This window comes from Sparus aurata, chromosome 8 (assembly GCF_900880675.1).
Source record: "Sparus aurata chromosome 8, fSpaAur1.1, whole genome shotgun sequence".
Lineage (NCBI taxonomy): Eukaryota > Metazoa > Chordata > Actinopteri > Spariformes > Sparidae > Sparus > Sparus aurata.
Genome location: NC_044194.1, coordinates 5,690,283 through 5,700,910, shown reverse-complemented (window position 1 = coordinate 5,700,910; position 10,628 = coordinate 5,690,283). Strand labels below are relative to the sequence as shown.

General features: G+C 46.7%; 1 protein-coding gene across 1 annotated transcript; it reads right to left on the bottom strand.

Moving 5' to 3' along the window:
- Positions 1-3,895: 3,895 nt before the first annotated feature.
- ascl1b (achaete-scute family bHLH transcription factor 1b) lies at positions 3,896-5,642 on the bottom strand. The gene has a single exon (XM_030424920.1). It carries the CDS (start codon positions 5,453-5,455, stop codon positions 4,841-4,843), a length of 615 nt encoding a protein of 204 aa, XP_030280780.1. The 5' UTR covers positions 5,456-5,642; the 3' UTR covers positions 3,896-4,840.
- Positions 5,643-10,628: the final 4,986 nt, after the last annotated feature.

The following is a 10,628-nucleotide window of genomic DNA, read 5'->3' as shown; positions in this document are numbered from 1 at the left end:
CAGATTTGTCTTACAGGCATTACATGATGAATATGGTGCGGCCGCAGCACAAAAGCGCCTTTGTGTCTCCTCCGAGCAGAGACTATTCACAGCCCGCCACAGCCAGCCAGAGTGGAAGTAAATGGCCAAAAGGGCCCGGGCAGAAAAAAAAAGCACCCAAACTTGTGCAACACAATGGCCCATGCAAATCACAGCCCCCGCCACCTCCACCCTTACCACACATCCCCACCTCTTCCATCCCTCCACCGCTGAGGCCTGAGCTTGGTTCCTCCTCTGCTGGGTCGTCTGAAGTTTAGGCCCTATTCACACACACACACACACACACACACATACAGAGGTGTCAGTTAAAAGTGCTGAGCTGCACGCCTTCAAACTTTCACTTGAAAAGGGAAAGATTTCTTTTTTTTTTTTTTTTTTTTAGAAAAGATAGAAGAAAAACACGAGTCGAATGACTGACTTTTTTGTCAGAAAGTAAGAGTGACTTGGCGGCTGTGAGCTAGGCTCCTATTTAGCGAGGCTTCTGGTGTGGCGAAGAGGATTTCCAGCACACTGCAATGGCTCTACGTTGTTTACTCGCATTGAGAGAAATGATTAAATGAAATGTGATGGGCCCGTTTTGGCACAAAGAGAGGACATTAATGATTCATGTACCGTCCTTCCAACAGAGTGCATGATTTTAACTGCGTAACATCTTTAGCAGATATTCAGTGCGATGGATAACTCTCTGAAGTGCATCTCTCTCAAACTCTCCAAAATGAGCTCTGAATCTGAATCCCGTGTAGAAATGAAACTACTGAGAAGGCTCCGTTTAAGGGCCTTCCTCATTAGAGCAAATATTAGCATCTGCGCTGGTGCAAATGTCAGCTCCTGTGTGCTTCCAAACCGGAGAAGCCTCTCCACTTATGACAATCTGACAGCTTCCTCTATGAAGAATCTGACGACTTCAGCATCCACAGTGACAGAAATCCTGCAAATTTAGTAAGGAGGACGAGACTTTGAATCTAAAAGGCCTTTATTATCAACTACTACCACCCAGAACCTCACTCAATCAATATCCGAGGGGTCAACAGATCCGTCCTGAACCAGCTGCACAGCCCGCCGTGGCCAAATCAGTTCTTTTTTTTCCCATCTATGTTAAATATAACATAGATGGGGATTAAACATTAACAACTCTGTAAGCATTGCTCAAGGTTGTGCAGCGTCTCTCCATTCATCCACATCACTGCTCCGTCTCAGCTCATCACTCTCCTGTCCGAGGTGTGTTCGTCATATTTGCATCCTACAGCTGTGCGGCTCTAATCGGTGCCTTGTCTGTTGCTTAAAAATAACGTCCGTGGCTTCAAGTTCACCGTTAACTTGCCTAAAGGACTCGAGCGGGTCTATCTGCCAAAAGCCACCTGTTACGCGTGATTTCACATTGACTCTGTTCAGCATAATAAAACGGGATCAAGTATTTATTTGATTTGCGGCAACTCTGAATAATTCAAAGATCAGAGACATTGGGCGGGTGTGATTGCAGCAGAGTCTCTACTCTCATAGTCTCTGATGCACCTGTTGCTCTGCAGGCGTCTCTGAGCTCTGAGCTGTGATTGGGTGAGACATGCGCTCACATCTTTCCAGGTACTGACTCATGGTATACTGAGTTTTATTAAAGCCCCTGATAATGGAGAAGTAAATTCATGAGCCGATTTTCCTGGAAAACTGAGTGCAAACAACAACAAAAAACAACGAAGACTGGAATCAAAACTGACATTAGATCAGTTAAAACAACTGAGGGTCAAACAAAGAATTCAAAATGTGGTCGTTATTTTACATTTCAGAGCAGCTTTTCCAGTTGAAATAACTTTTTTCCTCTCACTATATTCTGTTTTCTCATTCCTGCCACGATGTAAAGCCTCTGAACGACTCACACTTTGACTAAACTGACAGGTAAAAACAGAGAACATGGTTGTGTTGTTGGTGGCAGTTGGACTGTTATCATGTAAATATTGTCTGAGTCGAAAAATGATTCACGTTGTGGTGGATACACTGATAAACGTTTGTTGCCGACGGGGTTAAAACATAAAGGCAGCTCAGGTTCATACACACAAAAAAAAAAACCTAGTTCAGCACTGCGCACTTTACGCACACGCTGCATCCAGCGTGTGCGTAAAGTGCGCATTGCTGAACTAGGTTTTGGGGTTTTTTTGGCTTTGAAAATCCACCATGCGCTCTGATGACTGCATTCAGAGCAACGCGATGACCCCTCAGCACCATCAACTCTTAAACCCTACACTATAGTCTGTGTATGTGCCTTTGGCGTTTCCATGGTTTACGCATACATCATCACGGCTGCGCGCACGGAAACGCATGCATAAAACGAGCTGCGTGTGATTGATTATGCACCATTGGATTACGCCAAAAATTAACATCGCCCCTGTGTATTGTCAAAGTGAAAACGACCCGGGGACAAAATGACATGAATAAATCTATTATCGCCCCCCCCTGCTCCTCGATGCGCGAGCTGGAGGGGGGAAAATTGCATATCCATCTTCGAGGACAGGAGACAAGCGCTTATTTTCACTTTGCGCCCTGGCCTCTGCCTGACTCTGAAGGACATCAGAAGCGCCATTTCATCCGTATCATAATGGAGCAGCGGGGTGTGGGGGGTTTTTTTTGCGCCCAACATTGATCTGGTTCTTTTTGAATCCCGCTGACGTAGGAGGTTATAAAGCAGAGCGTAATTAATGTCATTTATCACTTGTTTGATTTTTGTCACTGCCCGGCGCAGACAGGGCTCACATACGCGAGCCGTTAACCAATGGGAGCGCTCGGGCATTTGTCACCGAGTACAGGCACGTGGCTCACACCTGCAGGCTGCAGACTGTGTGTGTGTGTGTGTGTGTGTATGGCACACTTTAAGTTGCGAGAAGAAGACGTGGCACACATTTTTTTTTTTTAAGTCAGCTTCTTTTTTGGTAAGATTTCAGAAAGTCCAGAAATAAACGATGTTGTGTCTGTTTTGGCCCTGCACTATCTTTTATATTCTATGTTCTTCACCCCTTTATTGGGTTAATTCCGGCTGGTGTGCGCCGTCTTTCACTTTTCTGAATGTATTATAAAATACTATATAAGCTTCAATCAGCCTCTCTTGTTCCCGATGTTCCACTCCCACAGGGAGCACCAGGTGAAATTAAACTCGTTATTTCTCGTTCTGCCTCGCCGAATTTGGCATCAGTGTTTAATTACAATGGAAGATCGGCCATAATTGGCATAATGAGGCGCAAAAGGCGCACACAATGGTGCTTACAATGTGCTGTTGCGCTCCCCATTTTGCAGGAGATGGGCTTTTTGATTGGGCTGTGTGCGCCGTGAAAAACACAGTCGGGGATACAACTAGTCTACAACCCCCGGTTTTTATTTAGATTGATCTCAATCGGGCAATAAGAATTTTGACCCGTCTCATTGTCTTGCTGACTTTCCCCAGGCCGTATTTCAAAGTGTCTATGCCCTTTGAGAGGAGTGAATTGCACCCCTCCCCTCTCCCCCTCCGCTGCGGGCCCTCTGGGCTATTGGGTAAAGGCAGAGTGTGCAAAAGAAACAATGCAATGCATGAAACGTAATATTAATCTCCCCCGTCCTGAATGCGGACAAAGCGCTGTAGAAGGTGCGCGTCCATAATGGTTATTGAGTGCTCACCCAGCTGCGCAATTTTCCCCCCGTGTGCACAACCAAGTCGGGAAAAGGTCATGCAGGGGCTTTGAATAGAAGAGCAGCTCCCTAGTTTGCTCAATTACCGCCACCAACACTCAGCCCTCTCTCTCTCTCACTCCCTCTCTCTCACACACAAACACACACACACACACACACACACACTTGAGCAGACCAGCTGAAGAACCAAAGCAGCACAAAAGCATGTAATATAAATAGATTCATCTTTATTTATAAAACTTGTTTTACACAAAATATATCTGTTAAAATCGAATATTTACATTTTGTTTAGGCTACGGGGGGAAACAGAGAACAAGTGCATACATTAATATAAAAAAAAAAAGAGTCTCGTTACCACCTATTTGAAAACAACAAAACAACTACAGTCTGTCACAGGTAGAAGCCTTGATATTGCAGCCGCAGTCACGCGACTCAGACGTGCCAAACTCGCTGCCTCACTTGACAGCTCGTCCACACAACACTGTCAGGGGGGAAAAAGTGGCAGTGGCTGTTGTTCGAAAACATTGTTTGTTTGACTCAATGTACAAAAATAGAACTTCATGTTACTGTATGATACAATTTTGTTATTGTATAAAAAAAAAGGGGGTGTGAGTGGAGGGGAGGGGGGGGGGGGGGGGGGCACATGTACATGACGAATGAAGTCTGTGGACGCATCATCTTCGCTGTGTCGTGCCCTCCAGCAGGCTGAGGACAGGCAGCCCTGCTCCCGGTGAACCTCTCAGCACTCCTCTGGAGCCGCAGCAGCGTCTCCGCAGCGCCTGCTGTGTCACGTATTAATTGCACTTATTTAATCATAACATCAACAGTTCTTTTACTTCCACGCGTCAACGTGACACCGAGTCCGGCTCCCTCCTCCCTGTGGCGAATGTTCATGCTCTATGCAACAAGAGGCTCCCTCTCTATCACACACAGTCTCTCTCTCTCTCTCTCTCTCTCTCGCTCGCTCTCTCTCTCTCTTTCTCACTATTGCTTTGCTCCTGCAGAAGCAGCCCGGGTGAGGGAGGGAGGCAACAGATCACTTCCGAGCACGGAGGGCAAGACCTGATCTGAAGCCTTTTGTCAAGTCTCTGTCAGCATTTCAGCCGCTTTTACGCACAGACGCCGCTGTGTGCTGTGGATGCTGTCAGCCTCAGTACCTGTCGAACCAGGTTGTAAAGTCCAACAGCTCCTGTTCCTCGGAGCTCAGAGGCTCATAGCCGCCTTCATCTGATGAGTAGGTGGAATGAGGCGACTCCGGGTCGGCGGAGTAGCTGTTGGAAAGTGTCGGGGACGGCAGCCCGCACTGGAAAGCGGCCGACACGGCGTCATGCTCGTCCAGAAGTTGCTGTAAAGCCCTGATGTACTCCACCGCGGACCTCAGCGTCTCCACTTTGCTCATCTTCTTGTTGGCGGCGCCGTTGGGCACATGCTGACGCAGCGTCTGGAAGCCCATGTTGACTTGTTTGACCCGGTTCCTCTCCCTTTCGTTCCGCCGGGCCACGGCCACGGGCTGCTGCTGGGGGATGGAGTAGCCGAGACCGTTGAAGCTGAGGCGCCGCTTGCAGCGCAGGAGCTCCGGCGAGCTGGAGCGCTGTCTCTTCAGCACCTTGGTTTTGCTTTGGAAGCCGGCGGCGGTGGCGGTGTTGGGGTGCGCGGCGGGCACGGTGCAGTCCTGCGCGGGGGCGTGCAGGGTGAGCCCGGCGCGCCTTTCAGTAAGTCCAAAGGTGAATGCGGTCTGCGTGGTGGTGATGGTCGTCGTTTCCATCTCGCCGACAGTTCGTGCCGAGTGATGGATGCAGGAAGAGGATGAGGAGCGGAAAAGGTTTGGCAGTGCACAGCTCTCGTGTCCTTCGCGTGGGGGACCGTGTGGCTAACTCTGGTCCAAGTCTCTCTTGACTGCTTACTCCACGAGCCGATCTGACCCAAACTTTGGCAGCACTCCTCTTTTTCAACACGCGCCCCCAACACACACCCCACCCACCCCTTTTCGGAGACGCACGCTTCGTCGCGAGGCCCCGCCCCCGCTGTGTGATTCTTCTGCGCACCGACTCCCCCGGGCCAGGCGCGTGGCTCCGGGAGCTCAATAAACAATCCCGAGCTTTCACTGCGCCGGGAGCACGCGCTGAGCTCATTTACATTCCAATGTCTCTAACTTGAAGGCCCATTGGTCGATTCAAACGGCCTGCAACCGTGCGAAAAGAAAGAAAGGAGAAGAAGAAGAAGAAAAAAAAAAAAAAGACAGCGAGAGAAGAGAAGAGGAAAAAAAGAAGAGAGAATAAAAAAAAAAAGAAAAGTGAATGGTTCGGTTCTTTGAAATGCCTTTTGAATTTGACAATGTACCCCTGGCAAGTCTTCAAATTATCAGTCTTCCCCCCACGGCCATCTTTCTCCTCCAGCTCTTTACAATCACAAATACCAAGGACGCACTCTCCTGTATCCAGGCTACAGCTCCACACAGCCAAAGAAATTGCAAGCGTGTCTCCGAGCACAATAATTGGCAATTATACAGCTCGCGCATGCAGGGACGCGATTCATTTGAAAGTAAACATCATGTTTATGACACGCAGGCGTCCGAAGAGAGTCAAAGCGCTCAGCTCGGAGCCCCGCAGGTCCAGTTTGTTGGCGCTGGCTCGACAGGTTATCACTCTTGTTAAGTTCGGTAACTCTTTAACTCCTGCATGAATGCAAGCAGCTTCTAGCGTGTTACGTTGTTTGTCCTCTTTTACGCACGGAACCCACTGAAGCCGAACTCAAGTCAGGGCGCGGATGAGCGGATGCAGCGTTTTCAGCACCACATCAGACTGGACAGTTGAAAAAACACAGCATCCTCGTCCTCTGATTTCGTCTTCGAGTCGCATATTAAAAAGAAAAAATGTATTCACGTGTAGTTTGATTTAATGTTGTCGGAGGATCTTGGAGATACTCCACGTTTTGTTTGCGTAAAAGTCTCCCTTCACAGCAACTTCTTGCAGTGAGAGAGTCTGTGTGGAAACGCACGGACCAGTAAAACTCGGACACGTTGCGCCCTCTGGTGGTCAAACATAGCAACTACCTTCAACTCCACTCTGTTCTGTTGAGGAGGGGGATTCCCTCACAGCTCCTGGTTAAACATTCCCCCCTTCGGACTGAGATTGATCTGAACTTTGCCCAAACCCTCACCGGCCTCATTCCAAGACAAAACACAAGACCAGCAGTCCAGTTCATTTTAAAAATGTTCACAGACTTTTGAACAAAATGAATAAATCATTAACCAAAGCTATAACTGTGCAGAACTGGATACACCAGTCACAGCAAACACCTATTCAACAATCCATGTTGCTTCATTTGAAAGGCTTTTAGTGAGCAAACTTAGAGCCACACTCTTGATCAACTTGTATTTCAGGGTTTTCTCAATCCGCTGATGGAAAATTGACACTCTTACATCACCGTAATGCAATACAAAAGAAAATGGGACTTTCCACTTCCTTCAAACGACACAGCTGGCGTCATCTGTTCCCCCTTTGAGTCTCTTAAAGCAACGTTATGTAACTTTTCTGCCTTAAAATAACTGCTACAAAGTCATGTCGATGCTACAGCGTCTTGTCATGAAGTGAACGGTGTCTTCCGCCTCCCCATCGCTTGTTTCTGCACTATGTAGCTTCAGTGAGAGGGAAGGATCACGTCGTTACACGCATGTTCGCTTCAGCATACAAAGTTGTTGACACATAACATGTTCTTGATGTGTTTTGTTTGTAGTTATGACCTACATAACTTCTGACGAATTGTTACAGACGTGGGATTTGTATTTATGTCACTCAGAAACGGCGCCAAATCACGTTAAATGACAAATTCTACATAATGTTGCTTTTGAATCGGCACGACTAAATGAGCAGAGGAGGAACACCACTTCTAAACTACGCAGCGGAGGATCTTTGGCTTTGAGATCAGCAAAATGCAGCTTCTGATTCAGTGTCCGACATATATTTTCCCCCCTAATTTTGGCTCGGACAGGACTTTTTTTTTTTTTTTTTTTTAATTCTGTACTTCAAACTTCAAACAAAAGGTCACTTTTATTAGAGTCACATTCAAGAAAAGAAAGTGACCATCGCACTTATTCAAATGATGTCCAAGAAACATCAGCATTTTTCACTTTCTTAGTCCACATCGCGTGCTTTTTTCATGCTTATCTTAATTGCTTGTCCGGCAATCCCCGCTTTCCAACCTCTTATCTTTCCTCCTTCACTACCTCACCCCGGGCCATTCCCTGTCAACAGCAGAGGGCGCTGAACCTCTGTGACAAACCGCTGCACCGATTCCAGCTGTTTCTGTTCGGCTCCATCTGACCCAGCATCTGATAAAGCCGTCGGTGTCAGTGACGGTTAGGAAGTCTTATATATCTTTAGGCTTCCTTGTTTTGCTTTTACGCAGCAGTTACCATGAAAAATATCAACCCGCATGACGCGTCGAAGTCATGACGGCATTTTGTGACTGAATCAAAGAAAGTGGTTTCATTTTGATTCGACGATTTGCTGGAACCTGCGGCATATTTTTTACTTTTGATCCACGAGAATGAGTCACTTCCGGCCATACCTGATGCAGTCCTCATCATTACGTCACCCACCCATCATACAATCTATAACCACTTATGGAGGATTAGGGTGAGATGATCCCAAGTGACAATGGATGAAAACACTCGCCGTAACATTTACACCTACAGGCAATTTAGAGTCATTAGGGGATCTCCTGTGAATTAATAACAGACTGAGGCCTTCGGCAGTCAAAAGGTTATGATCCTTGGTAGGACATCAGCTCAAAACACACGTCCCAGAGCTCTCAGGAGTGGTTCAACGGAAATTGTTCTCAATTAGTCAACAATGAGTCACAAACAGTCCTTAAAACCCACAGAGAGGTGTGTAGTGTTCAGCTGGCCGAGCAAATCTGGGAACGTGTGTATGTTTACTATAACGCTGTTAAAGCAACATCAGTCTCGGGTGTTCAAAAAACACTACATCCAAAGGTCGATGAAGGTTGTCAGTCAGCCAGGTCACGGTAAATCTAGGTGCCGTATCGAAGGCAGCTGGACTTGTTTCAGTTTCTTGCGGACGTCTCATCTCTCATCCAAGAGGCTTCTTCAGTTCCAAGAGAGTAGTTCATGTGGGTTGCAAGAACTAGATGAGCCCAGGTGTGAATCGTTAAGATGTCATTCCAGTTTGACATACGGGAGATGTCAAACTGGAATGACAATCTATAGATGACATCTATAGATTTCTATAGACATCATTCCAGTCTGACATCTCCCGTCTTTGAACAGAGGAGGTGGCCTAAGACATTAATTATCCTTAACGACTCCGACTCAAGAGTTTAAAGGCCTGCGAACGCCCCTCCAGTTAGTTAGAACTGAAGAAGCCTCTTGGATGAGAGGTGAGACGTCTTCAAGAAACTGAAAACAAGTCCAGTTCCCTACGATACAGCACCAGAACAACATCCAGAGCAGATTTTGATTCGCCAGGCCTGTGTATATATAGCACAGTAACAACTGATAAAGATCCCATTCTTATGACTAAAGCATCACATCTTCGATTAGCTAACATTGTTGTTCACTTAGTCTCGCCTACACACACACACACACATACACCGATTCAAGCTGAAGCCTGCCGAAGTCTTATTCATAGGTAAGGGTGTGGCGTTTTATGATAACTATAGCCGGTTTCTTCACACCGACTGAAACCATAACACCCACAATTCCTGAAGTTTACAATGCTGCAAGTCAACAGCAGCTCATACGAGACACACACAGGTGAGAGTGAGATAAGGACAGTAGAGTGTGTGTATCTTTATGAGCATAACTGTTACAGAGACAAGACAAGAGATAAATATGGAGATACGCACGAGAAAGGAGAATCCAGAATCTGGCGAAAATTCCCGGTAATTCAAAAAACAAATGCCGATTACAAGTTTATCCTCCAAACTCTCATATTCATGCATGTAATGTAAAAAATGTGACCTCACGAGGAGATGTGAAAATATGTCACATGGAGGACTGATCTGCTTCATCTCCTTCCTTAGAATTTTTTATAACCAGACTTATCGCCATGAGGTTTGCACTGTCAGTGAAAGTGTGAAAAAAGAACCTTTCACGAGGCCTTTCACAAACCGCACTCCATCCTTCTTCAGTGGCTTTAATAGCGCCTGTGTTTCCAAAAGCGAACGTTTGTGAGGACTGAGCGCTGCTTCCAATGACCAGGAAAAGGGAAGTGCTTCATTAGAGTTCGTCTCGCTTCCCTATTCCTGACACATGTGCGCCGGGTTGAAGAGGCCCATACAAGCCTTACTTCTCATGGCATGCATGAGAGCTACAAAGCCTCAGTTTATCCTCTACACAGTCTGCGGTCAGTGCATGGTCAGACAACAGAAAGTAATTCTCCCGGGGAGAATCGAGAGAAGTAAGGGGAGTGAGTGACCTTCAGCATGCACACTGATGCAACACAGAGAAGCTGACCTTTGGTACCAGGACTATACAAATATTGGTTGGATAAGATCCCAAGAGGTGGGAGAACTTTTTCACAAATGTGCTTCCAGTGCAGTAAAATTAGGAAACGCTGATATTAGAAAAGAAGAAGTGAAGTCTCAAGTGGAACAAGCCGTGTCGTGATGGATTAAAACGTATTCACGAAGACGAGGGCATCCCCGCTGGTTATAAATACTCAAACACATGACACAAGTCGCACACCTGCATGATTTCTGAGTCTGAAACCCCCTCCCCAAACACATGCAGATTTTTGACTACCGTACATTGTTGGGGGATTCATTTGTCTGCATTCGCTGGAACTGCGTGGTTTCATGGCACGCTATTTTGGTGAGCAGTACCACATCGGCTAAATGCATCTGCGTCAAAAACCGACAGAGCCACAAGTCATCATCCGAGCTGAAACTACTTCTTCCGCGGGCCTTAAATCTTA

What these genes read in the sequence shown, in the direction of transcription:
- ascl1b (XM_030424920.1), bottom strand. Translation starts at nt 5,455, where the DNA reads ATGGAAACGACGACCATCACCACCACGCAGACCGCATTCACCTTTGGA.